At 41.8% G+C, this 17169-nt stretch overlaps 1 protein-coding gene across 1 annotated transcript in view; it reads right to left on the bottom strand.

The window, feature by feature from the left end:
• Window positions 1-2166: 2166 nt before the first annotated feature.
• The window catches only part of manba (mannosidase, beta A, lysosomal), a 53239-nt gene continuing 38236 nt past the window's right edge, over window positions 2167-17169 (bottom strand). Inside the window, exons 9-17 of the mRNA XM_084310744.1 lie at window positions 16096-16213; window positions 14276-14362; window positions 14018-14185; window positions 11402-11620; window positions 9535-9699; window positions 8360-8504; window positions 7613-7755; window positions 6917-7180; window positions 2167-2737 (exon numbers count right to left, since the gene is read on the bottom strand). Coding sequence (XP_084166870.1) covers window positions 2513-2737; window positions 6917-7180; window positions 7613-7755; window positions 8360-8504; window positions 9535-9699; window positions 11402-11620; window positions 14018-14185; window positions 14276-14362; window positions 16096-16213 — 1534 coding nt within the window. The 3' untranslated portion in view covers window positions 2167-2512. The remainder of the gene's footprint in view (window positions 2738-6916; window positions 7181-7612; window positions 7756-8359; window positions 8505-9534; window positions 9700-11401; window positions 11621-14017; window positions 14186-14275; window positions 14363-16095; window positions 16214-17169) is intronic.

Genomic DNA, 17169 nt, shown 5'->3' with positions numbered 1-17169 from the left:
CGGAAGGTGCTGCACTTCAATTCACAGGCCTCTGTTTTGAGTCAGCTGACTCTAATGCCTCTCATTTACTCACATTAAAGTATATTTAGTTCAGTTTATTTGACAATTATTAAAATACATTACATGTTATAACAAGTCATGCATCCTAAAATGATCAAGGATAGCACAAAAGTGTCACTTATTTCCATTGTGGTCCTTGGTCTCAGCAGCACATAGTATTTACATAAACATGTATTACACATATCATCAGCCTACAATATATTGCAAAAATATGTACAAAATGTACAGACACACTAAAACTACACTACATTAAAAACTAGAACCTTCCTTAGTTACTCTGGGACATTTTCTAGGAGCCATTTCCTAACGTTCACCTTGAAACTATACAGGTTCAAGATCAGTTTGGTGGTCAAAGGCAACTCATTCCACTCCTATGCTCCTGTGTGAGCAAATGAGCACTGTCCCATCTTTGTTCTACACCTTGGAGGATGCAGGTTTGCTAAGCTAGATCTCGTTCTGTGGCTGTGTGATTCACTAACACTAGGAAAATAGAAAAGAAGTAAGATGCCATGTTCCAAGTCGTCTTGTATCGATATCACTATGACGTAACAGTGATAACACACAAGACAATCTGACCATTGTGTTGCATTTTCTTAAATTTATTATAGCCTTACATTGTAATAAAACATATCTTTCACTTTGACTTGTATGTAAATAATATTTGTTTGGAAAATGGCTGTCATAGTCATCAGAATGCCAATCTGCAATGGCCCAATATCCAGATTTCTTCTAAATATATTAAGCTATATAAGTACCACATTTGGCACTTTTATCACAAAATGAATAGGTTAGCTATGTTGCCCCACTATATCTAAAGATGGTAAGTTAGTGTGTTGTGTTCATTCATTAAAGACAGTAGATTGGTCACATACCTGAGAGATGCACACACACACACGTATGAGACATACACACATACTTACGTGATACACGTACCCACATACACATATCTGAGACACACATTCATACATGCTCTCACGCACACCTACATATATCTGAGACGCATCCTCTCACATGCAATATGGAGAAAGATGGCATCCCGATAGAAGATGCAGCACATACCTGCTCGCAGGTAGATCGGTCTACATATAACGTATGTGCATCAGGGATATATATGCACAATGTATAGTTATGTTTTTTTTTTTGTAAGTGCTTTTTTAATTTCCATGTCAGTTGTTAATGTGTTTGTATGAGTCTTTTACATGTTTTGTATGTTGTTACAAAAAAGAAAAAGACGAATCTTGGATGTTGCATATTATGCTGTGGAAAGATGTATTTTGAATATTGGAAAGATTTGTGCAAAAATATCAAAAGAAAATAAATAAAAAGACAGTAGATTGATTGATTTAATTAATTTGACAATTTCCAAAAAAACAACAACATAGGCAGCGAGTGCATACATAAAACGAAAGGTCAGGATAACACAATAGAGCACCAAGACTCATTTCCACTGTGATCCATTTGGGGACGGGGGTGTCAAGCTGGCAGATCCGCCATTACAAGAATTGCACAAAAACATTATTCAATACAACAACACTACAATAAAATGTAATACAATCATCACCAGTGGTCTACATCGGTCACTGAGCAAGTCATTCACAGGAATAAGAACACCAGTCATTACCCCAGTGCTTCACTGGACGTCTGCTGGGTCTACTCGCCTCTGGCAGCGGTCGGACACGTTCTTGTGATGCATCACATTCATGGTGTTTTGATCATTCTTGATTATTATAATTTTTTTTTAACCTTCTCTTTCTCCAAATTTTTCTCCGTTTTTCTCCCTGTCCCAATTTAGTCGTGCCAATTCCCCCCCTCCCCTACCTGGTTGTTGTACGCATGTTCTCCTACGAGTTGGTACAAAGGCGTCCCGAAGCCGTTTCCTCCGATACGTGCGGCGACTGCCAGTGACGTCTTTTCACTTGGCAGCGAGGACTCTCATTGGTGAAGTGTAACGTGTGGGAGGCTCCCACACGTTACACTTCACCAAGGGCACACTATCTCCACCAAGTCCTGCCCCCGCTGAGCAAGCGCCGAGACCTGACCTGTAGGCGTTGCTGTCCACAACGCCAGATTCCCACCCACCAGCTTCCCACCCCCTAATACTGCCAATTGTATTAGTATGAACGACCAGCCAAGCTGGTAGCAACGCAGAGAGCTGGGCTCGAACCCAGCATCTCCTGCGTTGGTGACGAGTGCAATCTCCGCTACGCCACCTGACCGCCCATTCATTCTTGATTCTTAAGTGCAAGGGTTCGATCGGACAACCAGTGGCAGAGCAGAGCCAGCAGTGCACTGAATACAACTCAACATAGTAGAGAGATATTCACTAGTGGAAACATCCGTTATATCCAGGTAAATATTATTTTACCAAAATCAATACTGTTCCAAGAATGAAACCCTTCATGTAAACTTATATATATATATATATATATATATATATATATATATATATATCTCAGTATAGGTCTGTTAAAGAGGTGACTGTGAAAGCGCTCGATAGTTCCTCAATGCTTGTTTGATGCCATGCGTTAAAGGAAAGTGTCCTGTTCCTGGTGGCCATCAGGAAGCCATTGGCGCTGAATCTTCCAGGGATGGATCCCACGTCCAGCCAGACAAAAGGTGCAATAGAGGCGGACTGGAGGGTAACGGTGTACCCCGTCTCATCCTGCTGGAACTTGGCCTGCACAGGAACATCACACATTAAAGGAACAGTTGAACAGTTGGCCTGCACAGGAACATCACAGATTAAAGGAACAGTTGAACAGTGGGCCTGCACAGGAACATCACACATTAAAGGAACAGTTGAACAGTTGGCCTGCACAGGAACATCACACATTAAAGGAACAGTTGAACAGTTGGCCTGCACAGGAACATCACACATTAAAGGAACAGTTCATTTAGTTTAAAGAACTGTCTGATTTGTCACAAACTGGGAGTAATTTCAATCCATCCAAAAGGCAGTGGTGCCAGTGTTTAGATTTTCTAGATATTGGAAGTGTAGATTTGCTAGCAATAGGCGTTTTTGGACCAGAGGGACCTTTTTCATTGTTCAAAAGAACTGTTAGCGGAAGTACCCCCTTTTTGTTGTGTCCACACTGCAGGAACCGAGGATGATTGTAGTTCTTGGAACCATGTTTTGAGGGACATTTCTCTTTTAGCTCCTCCTTCAGGGGAGGTACTCTCCCAGCACAGAGGAACGGTGATTGGTGCAGACGTCATGTTCATGGTCTCAGACCTAAGTGTGCTCAGCTGCGCGGGCTGGAGAGACTGACATGCCAACGCAGTCAGCCTCGTGTTGTAGTTCAAATACCTACGCATTAAAAACACGTATCCCTGTGACTCTTAGTTACATCAATATTGTGCTGTCAGAACTGTCTCATGTTTATAGGTTAAGTATTTCAAGTTTGCTATTGGCCATCTCATCTTGTTATCAACCAGGAAATGCTTAGTTGCAAGTTGATCAATCTAGTGATCTATGCACGGAAGTGATAACTTTTTTCCCCGGTGAATCTCTTAGTTACAACAAGATGGTATGAGTTAAGCAGTGTGTTTATAGGTGAAGTAATGTTATTTTCAATGTTCGCTATTTGGCCAAACTGGAATGCAGCCAAGACTGTTGTGTGAAGTAGGGCATTATTGAAAAAGAGGAACCGTTTGGGTGTGAATGTGCGGAACTGTTTGCGTGTGAAGCAGAGCATTGTTGAAAAAAATAGGAACTGTCCTCAGTTAGCCTTTTCTGGATAAATTAAGGTTACAAAAGGTGAAATGTGCAATTGAGTAGGTAAAGCTTAGAAATCATGCTGATGGTAGCTTAGATACAACTAACTCTTAACCACCGAAACCTGCACGGACTACAACATATGACGTATATCATGCCAGTTAGGGTACCTTGTGTATACTGTACCTTGTGAATATCATTTACTTTTACTCAAATGTTATTGCCAATATTTATTGAGAGTATATAGAATATAGTATGAATATACTATCTCTGTATTGTTATTTTGTAATATTAGTCATATCATCATGTATGTTTATTCTCTGTATTGTTATTTTGTAATATTAGTCATATGATCATGTATGTTTATTCTCTGTATTGTTATTTTGTAATATTAGTCATATCATCATGTATTGTGTATTCTCTGAATTGTTATTTTGTAATATTAGTCATATGATCATGTATTGTTTATTCTCTGTATTGTTATTTTATAATATTAGTCATATCATCATGTATTGTGTATTCTCTGTATTGTTATTTTATAATATTAGTCATATCATCATGTATTGTTTATTCTCTGTATAGTTTCTTACACCGTTTCATATCTCGGGAAACAACTTCCTTATGAATTGAAAATGGGGGACCCAGATGTAAACAAGACGAAAGTCTTTCTCTGGTCTGCATCCCCTTAACAATTGTGTGTATTGAGCCGTACTGTATTGTACCCATTCTGCAATCTGTTAATAAAGTTTTCAATCAATCAATCAATCCTAACCTTCCTAAACAACATTGTTACTATATAGTTGAAGCCAAGGACTAAAATAAAGTTGTTTTTCAGCGCAAGAATAAATGTAGCGATTGGACATTAAATAAATATAGCGAATGGATGTGAGATGTAGCGAATGGACATTAAATAAATGTAGTGAACGGAGGTTAAGACACATGGGTGTATGCAGGACTAGTTTTGGTTCAATGGTACACTCAAGCATTTAAAGGGGTATTAAAACTCTGAACCGCTTTGCACACATTCATCTAGTTTGACAGTCATTGAGAATAAACAACTTTGAATGTGCCCACCACCAGTGATGTGATCGGGGACATTGAATCCTCGTGTTGCGTCGATTACAGCTCCATGAAATTGTGTAGATGAAGAGATAGCAACACCTTGTCTTATAGGGACTGCTACCTTATTTCATTGAGATGTAATTAACAACACAAGGCTTCAATGTCCCTGATGACATCAGTGGTGGCCACAGTCCGTCAGTCAGAGGGCATTCCAGGTGTTGGAAGCATCAAAAAAGGAAAAAAGCCGTTTTTCCTATAGTTCAGAGCAAACTGGTGGAACCCTACGAACCAACCAGTCATTTGAACGTGAATTTAAACAGTGTTGATGAATGTGAGCAAAGGTCCTCGACCTGGCATATCACGCAGCGAAGGGAATGTTCTCTCCTACCCCCGGGTCAATGGTCTCTAACTACTACACACCCTCAAGACCACTACATCTTCTGGGTGCCTCAGACCCACTCCTATCCGAGCTCCGAAACCCCAACCAATCTTTCGCCATCAACAAATCAAATCAAATTTATTTGTTAAGGCCCGACAACACACGTTAATGTCCCCATGGGCCGGACACGTCTTCTTTAATTAAACAAGTCAAGAAGAAACATCACAATAAGTCAAGAACAAAACAAGAACACCATAAGGTCCAACAAATTTAAAATAAATGCAAAAGGGGGGGCAGGTGGCGCACGGAGATTACGTTCGTCACCAACACCGGGAGACACTAGGATTCGCCTGTTCGAATCCAGCTCCCGGCGTTGCTATCAGCTTGGCTGGCCTCTCACACTGATACAATTGGCTGTATCAGGGGGTGGGAAAGCTGAAGGGTGGGTCCTGGGCATTGTGGACAGTGACCCCTACAGTTCGGTCGGGGCGCCTGCTCAGCGAGGGTTGGAACTGAGGAGAGATAGTGTGGCCTCCCACACGCTACACTCTCCCCGGTGAGAACCAGGTTGGCCTGCCCCAGGCTGCACATGCGTCGGAGGAAAGCATGTGGCAGTCTCCGGTCTCCCGGACCAACAGTAGGGGAAAGTACGCAACAACCAGGAAGGGTGGGATGGGAGAAAAATCGGGAAAAAGGAGGGGAAGAAAGATATAAAAAAAGAAAAAAAAAAAAAAAAATGCAAAATAAATGAATGCAATGCGAACACTCCCAGACATACCCCACGCAAAGGTAAGGAAAAACTCACTAAAAACCTAGCAATAGGAAAAAAACTTCAACATTCTTCCTACTATACTAATATGTCTCTACTACTACTAGTATGCACTCAACACTGCAGCACCCACGTTTCAACACTGTTTTGATGAACATCGTTACTCAGCTGTAAGAGTCGTACCCTTCCTGCTGACTTGTCGTACAGAACTTGTAAGTCGCTTTGGATAAAAGCGTTCGGCTAAATGACGACGGTTCAGTAAAACGAGACGGTCATCGGCACTTCAAACCGGCGTGTGTATAAGTAACTTTTTTGGAACTGTACATAACCATTTTGTTATTCAATTTCATAGTATAATATCTACATCCTGATCTGCAATGCACACTTTTTTAGAACTGTATATAGTCATCTTTATTTTAGTCATCTTATTTTATTCTATGCTAAGATTATTGTATTTTTAATTATTGGAAGCTGCTATAGTCGAGGGACCACAATAAATAGATTTTCACTAGGGATGCTCGATATTGGCTATTTTACCGATACCGAAATACCAATATTGTCCAACTCTTAATTTCCGATACCGATATCAACCGATACCGATATATGCAATAATTTCAGGTAATTAACATTACATATCTCTTGTTGTGGAATTGCATACTTTTGACAATAAATAAAATCAGAATTTGTTCTTACTTGCTTGCCTGGGTAAATAAAGGTTATAGAAATGTAAAAAAAAAATATATATATATATTATATATATATATATATTTTCTTTTTGAAAACCGATACCGATATTTTCCGATATCACATTTTAATGCCGATATCGGCCGATAATATCGGTAGGCCAATAATATCGGACATCCCTAATTTTCACTCTTCTTGCTGTAAAGTACTGAAATAAGTGAATCTGAATGTGAAGACATTCATCTACCGTGATGTTGGGCCTCAGCAGTCCCTCCGCCTCACTGGGGGAGCTCAGGAAGTGGTGGTTCACGGGGCCCCGCCGGCCGGCGCCGTCCTCCTCCAGGTGAAAGACGAGGAGGCAGGTGAGGCGGGTGCAGCTCCGGCAGCAGCCTGCCAGCAGGTCGGCCACCGCGCGCTTGAAGACGGGCGCCGCGCCGCCCCCCGGCACCGGAGCCGGCTCGGACGTCACGGTGCACACCGGATCCAGACCGCTCCACGCATAGACGGACACCTGAGGACAGGGGTGATAAGAGGAAGAGGTGACGCTGTAAGATGGCAATGAAAAAGACAATACTTTGTGTGTATATATATATATATATATATATATATATATATATATATATATATATATATATATATATATATATATAAAACACATTATTCTTTTTACAATTTGTTTTATATACAATATATATTTAGCTTTTAAATTCACTCCCTATATATATATATATATATATATAAATAAAGGGAGTGCATTTATTTGAGTTTTTTAACTATTGATTGCAATGTCTTTGGATTACGGTGTAATGATGTAACCCTGCAAGCCAGGAACTCCACACGAGATCGTCCAGCTTGCAAGGTTACATCATTGTAGGAAAAAAAACCTAAAGATAATTTCCCACATTAGGTTAGGTTAGCAGTGATGTGTGGTTGAGTGACTGACCACGGCCCTGAGTTTTAGATCAGTACTCAGGTCTGAGACGGCGTAGATGATTAGTGAGCCGTCGTCTTCAAAGCCGACTGGCAGCACGGGGGCAAAGAAATCCTGAGCGAAATGATGAAGCATTTTCCACTTCCCGCCAAACTCTGAGAGAGAGAGAGAGAGAGAGAGAGAGAGAGAGAGAGAGAGAGAGAGAGAGAGAGAGAGAGAGAGAGAGAAAGAGAGACAATCATGCACACATTACTTTTTATTATAGTTACTAAAAGGAACATAGCAACATTATGGGAAATGCACTTACTGTCCAGAATCAGACAAGAAGATAGATTTCCTCTCTGTGCCTTCCAGTAGAAAGCTATCCGGCTGCAAGCTAGCCTAGCTTAGCACAAATGAATCGAATCGGATACAGATCAGCTAGCCTATCTTAGCACAAATGAGTGGAAGAGGATACGGATCAGCTAGCCTAGCTTAGCACAAATGAATCGAAGCGGATACAGATCAGCTAGCCTAGCTTAGCACAAATGAATCGAAGCGGATACAGATCAGCTAGCCTAGCTTAGCACAAATGAGTGGAAGAGGATACGGCTCAGCTAGCTAGCCTAGTTTAAATCTCAGAGAGGTGCTTTTGTCTAACAGCTAGGCTAGCTGATCTGTATCTGCTTCCATTCATTTGTTGCGGTCGTGTGCGGTGCTATTCCCAAACCAGGAGGTCTCGTTACCGAAAAACGGTGCACCAGGTGTAGAGACACATACCGATGGAGGACCAGGAGGGAGCCTGCCAAATATCGTTGAGTTGCCAGTAAAGAGCTCCCATGGTTTGACCTTTGCCCTCGATGATCTCGCTCCGACTCCGCCGGTAGAACTCCGTCTGGGTCTTCACACACTGCGCCTGCATCACCTGCGCATTCGGTCCCGAGCGTTAGCGCGTTTTAAAGTAGCATTTCCACGTCGGTGCGACATTTTCAGTGCTTCTGCTCTAGCCTCACACAGGTTCTTATGTACATGTTGTCTGCTACACTGGTATCCACTACAAATGGTATCTACAACACTGGTTTACAACTTGTGCCTCACATTCACCCATTCACTCACACATTCACACCGACGGCAGTGCCAATCTGCCAATCTGCTCATCGGGAGCAGGTCGGGGGGTTAAGTGTCTCGCTCAAGGACACATCGACACGTTGCCGGGAGGAGCCGGAACCGAACCGGGAACTTTCAGATTACCAGACAACCACTCTATACCTCCTGAGCCACTGTGACAGTCGCAGTAATCAGTGGTGATGATAATTATTTGTATGTCTTTTAATCTACATTTATATTGATTTAATTACTGGACTGTCATTATTGTTATTATTATTTCTGTCATTGTCCTGTGATTTATCATTGATTTTTACTGTTACTGTATTGTTTGTTTAGTTTTATGTTAAAAAAGGGAAAATAAAAAACATTTGTTTAAAAAAAAAGTAATCAGTGGTGATGTTAGTCTGACTAATTTTCTTCATATCTCAACACACAGATAATATTAAAATGGGAAGTCCAGAATTAGCCCTGCTCTGTTTTACCAGTGATGTTGTCGCTAGGTAGAGTCAGCAGCACAGTCCATGCCGTTCCTCACACTAGATACAGCTAGTTAGCCGCGAAATGAATGCAGAGTCAGTGGGGCCAGAGCCACTCCAGACCCTGAAATAAGGGTACAGACCCTGAAATAAACAGTGCAACCTATTTAACGGTGCAAAGTAGCATTTATTTCAGGGCTTGTACAGACTGGAGTCGAGTGTGGCCTCATTGACTCTGCATGAAGTCACTGCTGTGGGTATCCAGTACGAAGAACAGCATGGATCACTGTACAGAGTATCTGTATATTACCCCTGTGAGGTACAGCGTATCTGTGTATTACCTGTGTGAGGTGCAGAGTATCTGTGTATTACCTGTGTGAGGTACAGAGTGTCTGTGTACTTCTTCAGGGGTACAGAGGAGTTGGGCAGGTTGAAGTGTAAAGCAGCCTGCAGCATCATCTGCTGGTTCCCGTTCTCGTGGTGCTGACGATGGGAAGTGAAGTTACTGCTATAGTTCCAGTCTTCTTCTAAGGAAACCTGAATCAACACAATGCACCAGTTGACAAAGACAATCAATCTTCAAACTAGGGACTCTACTTGGTGCTTGACACAATAAGATTGGTCACAAGAAATGTGCCAAAATTTGGACTGATTTAAGAAGATTTTAGTTAAAAATTCCATATCATCATCCATTTGTCTTTTCTGAGAAATTGCAGCCAGTCCATGGCAGCCTTTAATGCTGCATTCAATTGTAACTCGGAGGTTGGAAATTCTGACTTCCTACAAAAGAAAATCAAATAAAACGGTGAGTGAACTCAGAGTTCCTAGTTGCAAACTCTGGTATGACTTCTCAACCCCCAGTTCAAGCCTCAGCGCCATTTAACGGCATTTCAACATGGCCACTCACATCGTATATTAAACTTTAATGTTGTTATTAGCTGTACATTTGTAAGTATATCAGCTACAGTATATGTCATTGTAAACTGTAGTTTGTGAGTTGTAGTTCATTCATATTCGATTATTTTTTTTTAAGTATCCATGTTTTTCTGGGTTTGTAACTCGAACACACGTAGGTCGGAGATGACGTTCACTTCCAACTTCCCACCTCGGACTATAAACACACGCAGCATTATTACCCAAACATTGACAAATGGACCTATCTCAAACCTCTCTTTTCTTGTCATATCTTCAACGTTACACTCTCACATAGTCTAGGAGTACAGGGCGCATTCACTATCAGACTGCAGTCTGTAGTCCTTTGCCTTTTCATGATCCAGGTGAGCCAGGTCTTTACACAAGCCATCATGTAGCATGACACCAGTATGCTAGGTAGGTACGCGCAGACTGAAAGATTGATTGAATTGGTGCACGGACGACATGCCTTTACGGATGTATGCCAGGGTCCGCTATTGACATATCTCAGGATCCTTGATCTTTTCTTGATCCTTGATCCTCTTTTGATCACGAAAAGAGGGCAGGGTTTGAGAGACGTCAATCGCATCATTCTATGCCCTGTCTCCACTAGCCAGGGTTTAGCCGTGCTGTGGCTCGTCTGGCACACAGTGAGCGTCTCCATTGTCTTTACAAACTGGCTGAGACAGCTTCCCACTTCAGACTAGAAACGGATGCAGCATTAATAGAGGTGGGGGGAAATATCGATACGTAGTAGTATCGCGATACTTTGCGTGGCGATACTGTATCGATACAGGAACGCCAAGTATCGATATTTAATTATATATTTATTTATTTAAAAAAAAGAAAAAAAAAGATTTTTTTGTATAAGGAAGTTGCATTGTTTATTTCAATACCTGTAATAGTACAATAGTCCAGTTAAGTTGGAATATGACTGTAATACAAACAGTTCAGTTTGTCAGGTACATGCAACACAGATTACAGTGTTTACATCGGTCTGCTTGAGAAAATACCATGTTCTGCAATAAAAATGATTGAAGTGAGACGAACAGACTGAACTTTATTTTATTAGATAAAACATGTTGACAAAGTTTTACTTTGCAGTTGAAAAAAGGTAATAAATCGCAATATATCGCAACATTAATATCGCAATACTCAGCATATTGCAATATATTTAGTATCGCAATACTATCGTATCGTGACTCAAGTATCGTGATAGTATCGTATCGTGAGGCCTCTGGTGACCCCTAAGCATTAATGTTCCTCTACGCTTAAACTGACACGGTTGAGTGACAAGGAGGGGGCGGGACATCTGAAAAGAAATGACCTCCTGCAGAGTGGAGAAGGAGGGCCAGGACTGGAAGCCGTATTCCGAGGCGAAGCGGGTCCGAGGGAAGGTCCTCCAGTCCCAGCAGTCCAGGGTGTAGCTGTAGAAGTGGGTGTCTCCGTAGTGGGGGTCGTATGGGTCGGCCGCCACCCAGCCCTCCCGCTCCGACTGCGCCCCGTTGGTTGGACTGGAAACGAGGAACGGTCGACTCTGATCCTCCTGAAGGACGTTTGTGTCTCACACACACACACACACACACACACACACACACACACACACACACACACACACACACACGCACACGCACACGCACACGCACACGCACACAAGTTGCTATCAAAGAAAGTACCAAATGTCAGACATAAAAGGGAGCCATGGAATATTCCCAGAAGGGAGCAGGGGATCCAAATTCAAAGCCTTTCGTACAGCGTTCCCTTAGTGACTGTGTACTGCAGTCCTGTGTAGCCCAGTGGGCAGAGCACGGCCCCCCCCAACACTGCCAGGGTTAAAGGGGGAATGACACTCTTAGGAATTCACATTATTCCCGTGTATCACGAGGAAGGTTCAGTCAATATTTGTGAACGTTTACCACTTCCTCTTAAAGCTATGAATCAGCTAGAGAACCCACACATTTGTGATCTGTGGCTCTGTGTTACATGTGAATTCATAAAATGGGTGGCAATTAACCCTTTAATCGCCAATGACGTGTTACGACGTCATTCTCCGCCATGCGTAATCTGCCAATGACGTCGTACAGCGTCTTTGAGATCAATATTTCAAATTTCTGTCATGGCAATCATATTTCACCCACGGAGACTTGACGGGTGCTGTAGATCTCCTCTCAACTCTCCAACGGTTCAAGACCGCCATCTGGTGGCCGATCAGCGAGTTGCCAAAACCGGAAGTGAGCGGCCGGAAGTGGTGCTCACCCATATTTCGTCCGGCCACATCCGTTGCCATAACTCGATAAACAACATGATTGGACGTATATTAGTATTATACAACCTGGAACTGGACCAACTAGATCGACATCCCATAATAACGATCTTTTTGCTCCAGTAGCATCCCCCATCGCTACGAGGAAGCTGCGGTGAGTTTCAGCGCGTTTGATTATTATTATCCATACAAACTGCTCTGATCTATATATCACCCATACTACATAAATGATTTAACGTCGGCCACGGACTTATAAACCCCCCCCCCCCCCCCCCCCTCCGGTCACCAGCAGATGATGAGGCATGACGTTTAGGACCTTGTACAATTGACATTTTTAATCTGACGTCAATCGGTATCAAACTACATTTGATGATCTAATATATGTATTTATGGCTATAACTCACGTTCTATGGAATGCTGCAGAAAACGATAAAAACATATTTATACTTTAGACCGTATTTTAATATGAATGTGTGAATGAAAAAGTAGAACGTTGCTACATCCTAAACGATAGATACTTGATGTTGAATGGGCCATAGTAATGTCAATTTAGCAATACAATTTAAAAAGTTATAGCCCTGCAAAGAAGGGGAACATCTCCATAGACTTACAGTACTGGCAGAGAAGGGATTAAGATGAGAATAATCTCCGGCAGATAAAGGGTTAAGGCCTCAATTCCCACTGAAAGCTAGCCTAGTTTAGCACAAATGAATGGAAGCGGATACGGATCAGCTAGCCTAGCTGTTGGCCAAAAACAACTCTCTCCTGGAGATTTAAGCTAGGCTTATTGTAACATCTGCTCCGTTGATTACACGGTTTACTTTTCTCATATTCTTATAATCAGAGTGAATTATATTGTTGACAGTTTTTTCTCTCTCGTGTTCTTTTTTTTTATCCACTTTTTCTCCCATTTTCTATATTTTCTCCCATCCCAATTTCGTATCATCCAATTCAACCCTCCCCTGTCACGGACGCTGTTTCTTGCCTCCCACAAGCCGGCTGCAATGTGGACTAAGTCATACATAGCACAAGTCCCCTCCGGTACTTGAGGTAACAGCAGTCGCATCTTTTCACCTGCGCAGCTCGATCTCTCAGTGGCGAGGAGTAACGTGTGGGAGGCTCACGCTGCCCCCGACACTTCCTGATTCTACTGCGCAGGCGCACCAACCGACCTGTAGGAGTCGCTGTCCACAACGCCCGATCCCCACCCTTCAGTTTCCCTCCCCGTAATACGGCCAATGTGTATTAGTACGGACGACCAGCTAAACTGAAAGCAAATGTGGAGCGCTGGGCTCGAACTGACGAGCCCAGCGTCTCCAGCATTTCGTGGCGAGTGCCTTGCCCACTACGCCACGTAGCCGCCCTCTCTCTCATGTTCTTTTATATTCAGATCCGATTGTATTGCCTATATTATTGTCTTTCTACCATTATCCTGCCCATACCTGTACCTCCCCTCCCCCCCATGCTGCTATGACACCCAAATTCCCCCAAGGGGATCAATAAAGGATCATCTTATCTTATCTTGTGCTAAGCTAGGCTAGCTTGTAGCCCGATAGCTTTCTACTGAACGCACAGAGAGGAAATTGTTATCCATCTTCTTGTCCGACTCCGGAGCAGATGGTGAAGTGCATTTCCCATGATGTGTCCGTGTTCCTTTAAACAGGTCTTTCTTTCACTCACCTGCTGAACGATGGCTCTTATGTTGTCCACATACAGCGTGACGTAGTCTTTCAGGTATACAGGTCGCTGGGAGACAGGGATATCAAACCAGTCCGTCGCCAGGGCAGCCTCGTTCTCATTGTTCCCACTCCACACGATTATGGAGGGGTGCGACTTCAAACGTCTCACCTGGCCAATGAAACAGTACGGCAATTCAGCAGTGCAATACGGTCCACGACAACTTCTTAGTCATGTTTTATATTTTTTTTAACAGCTTACCTGCTGGAGAACCTCCTCCTTCACGGTCTGTATAAAGTCCTGATCCGTAGGATACATAGCGCAGGCGAACATGAAGTCCTGCCAAATCTAGGGAGTCCAGGTTACAAATATGACCATAGTTCATATTAGTATGTAATAGAAATCCTATGCAAATACAATTATTGTTCAAAAGTAATAGTAGGGGTGACCATTATGATTATGAATAGTAGGATAAATGATCAATTCATGTAATAATCCTGATACTATCTTGAGTTTTTGGTAATTTTTCTCGGTCATTGCTCGCCAACATAAACCCTTTATCAGTATCCAAGCAAACTTGAGTAAGTCAATTCCATAGCAAGATTTTTAACCATTAAGTGTAACAAGAATACTTAAGAGGTATGCTGCAGTGAACTGGTGTAAAATTAATTATAATTTCAAATCACAATGTATAGAAAGGGGGTCAAATCGAACACTGTGATGCATCCAGACTTGATGGAATCATAGCTCTAGTATTCAAATCAAAGCATGAGGTCCCGGGCGATTCGCACCCCTGAGGAAGAGTAGGCTTTTATTCCTGTACATAAACAGTAGGCTTTTATTCCTATACATAAACAGTAGGCTTTTATTCCTGTACATAAACAGTAGGCTTTTATTCCTGTACATAAACAGTAGGCTTTTATTCCTATACATAAACAGTAGGCTTTTATTCCTATACATAAACAGTAGGCTTTTATTCCTGTACATAAACAGTAGACTTTTAGTCTTATACATAAACAGTAGGCTTTTATTCCTATACATACATAAACAGCAGGCTTTTATTCCTATACATAAACAGTAGACTTTTATTCCTATACGTACTGTACATAAACAGTAGGCTTTCATTCCTATACGTACATAAACAGTAGGCTTTTATTCCTATACGTACATAAACAGTACTTTTATTCCTATACGTACATAAACAGTAGGCTTTTATTCCTATATGTACATAAACAGTAGGCTTTTATTCCTGTACATAAACACAAAAGGATTAGTCTAGACTCTAGAGCAGCGGTTCTCAAACTACGGGTCGGTGACCCAAAGTGGAATCGCGGCCCCGCGGGTAGGTGACAGTGGGGTCGCGCATTGGCAACTTTTGTGTGTACCACTCAGAAGTGGTAATGGTTGGCCGCGATGAAATGGACTCTGCGCATAACCAGCTGCTATACCACACTGACTGAAGTGAGGTGACTATCTCAGGCAGAGTATTAAATCACCTTTTTTAACTCAGAGAAGAAGCGCGGATTTTCCTTGCAGACAAAAACAACCCATTGGCAGAGAAATTTGCTGATAATGAGCTGGATTAAGACTCCGTTAGTGGCACTCCAGGATAATTTAATAATTTAATTTAATTTAAATTAAGCTGAGATTTTGGGGTATTTCCTACTTGATGGCTTTGTGTAATGCTGCGCTGAGAAAGCTTGTCCCCTTCGCATCAACCTACCTCTGCGAGGAAGGATTTTCAGAGTAGAAGCGGATCTCCGCCAAAGCGCACGTGAACACATTTTCTGGCAACATATTTTGGCTAAATATGCCTTGTTTTATAAATGTGTATACACAGAAACAATTCCATTGCATTTGTTGATAATATTCATTCATTTCATTGATAACATAGTGCTGTAATTTCATTTTCTAATAAATATGCATGATCAAGTTCAACAATGTGTGCTTTTATTTTGATATTCCTTATTTCCACGTTGAAATTACACAATGGGGTTACCAAAAGAAATCCTAAATAAAATGGGGTCGTGGTATAAAAAAGTTTGAGAACCCCTGCTCTAGACTAGAGGATTAGTCATTACCATGATGCCCAACTCGTCACAGATGCTGTAGAACAGGTCCTGTTCGTACACTCCTCCCCCCCAGACTCTCAGAGCGTTCATGTTGGCGTCCACAGCCGACTGCAACAGGTTCCTTAAGCTTCAGCACAACAAAAAGTATTTTGTCGTTATACGTTTGTTACGGAAACGTGACACACATAGGGTTTTGTACTTGGACACTCCGTTTGAGTTAACTCCAGTGTTAACTAAGTCTTTTTTTTTTTTTAATTTTTTTTATTATTGCAAAACAAAACTTATTAAAAGTCAGTACTCAACACACAATGTATAATGAAACTTTCAGTAAAGGTGGTTAAAATATATGCAAGTACAGAAACAGGATAAAACAAAAATAGTCAATAATAACATTTTAACCGTATACAGTGTATATCCAGCGAAGTTACAATTATATAAATGTTAGTATATAATATACCCCTAATACCTATTTTCTAAAACCCTACACACATATGCTCCAGCTCAAACCCCCCCCTCCCGGACCCCCTCTTGGATAGTACCACCATTATCCCTCACTCCTAACCAGACATCACCATTATAGGCTAGCTTTTATTCTCTCCACCACTTCTAACCACATTGACATTTTGGATTCATTGAGCCCCAGAATTCTTGCTGTAGATATTTCTTGATATATCACATCGAGATATGTAAGAAACCACACTTTCCGGCACATTTTTTCCGGTTGAAACCAACGTGATGCGATCAGTTTTTTAGCTACTGTGATACCCGATAAAACCAATCTTTTTAGTTGTGGATTCACTGCAAACTCAAAAACATCATTCAATAGCAATACCGCGGGGTGTACAGGTATATTCCAAAATACGAGTATTGATAATTGTTGGGACACATCTTTCCAGAATGCCTTAACTGGTGGGCAGTCCCAATACATGTGCATAAATGTTCCTTCGTCCCCATTTGTACATTGGGAGCATTTGGAGTCTTGTATAAGCCCCATTTTGCACAGCCTTATAGGAGTCAAGTATGTCCTGTGAATATAGTTCAGATTGATTTGTTGATGATCCGGGTTCCTTGATGTAAGTCGGA

This window comes from Notolepis coatsorum, assembly GCF_963971535.1.
Source record: "Notolepis coatsorum genome assembly, chromosome: 3".
NCBI lineage: Eukaryota > Metazoa > Chordata > Actinopteri > Aulopiformes > Paralepididae > Notolepis > Notolepis coatsorum.
The sequence above is the reverse complement of the archived record's forward strand: the minus strand, read 5'-3'. Positions and strand labels throughout refer to the sequence as shown.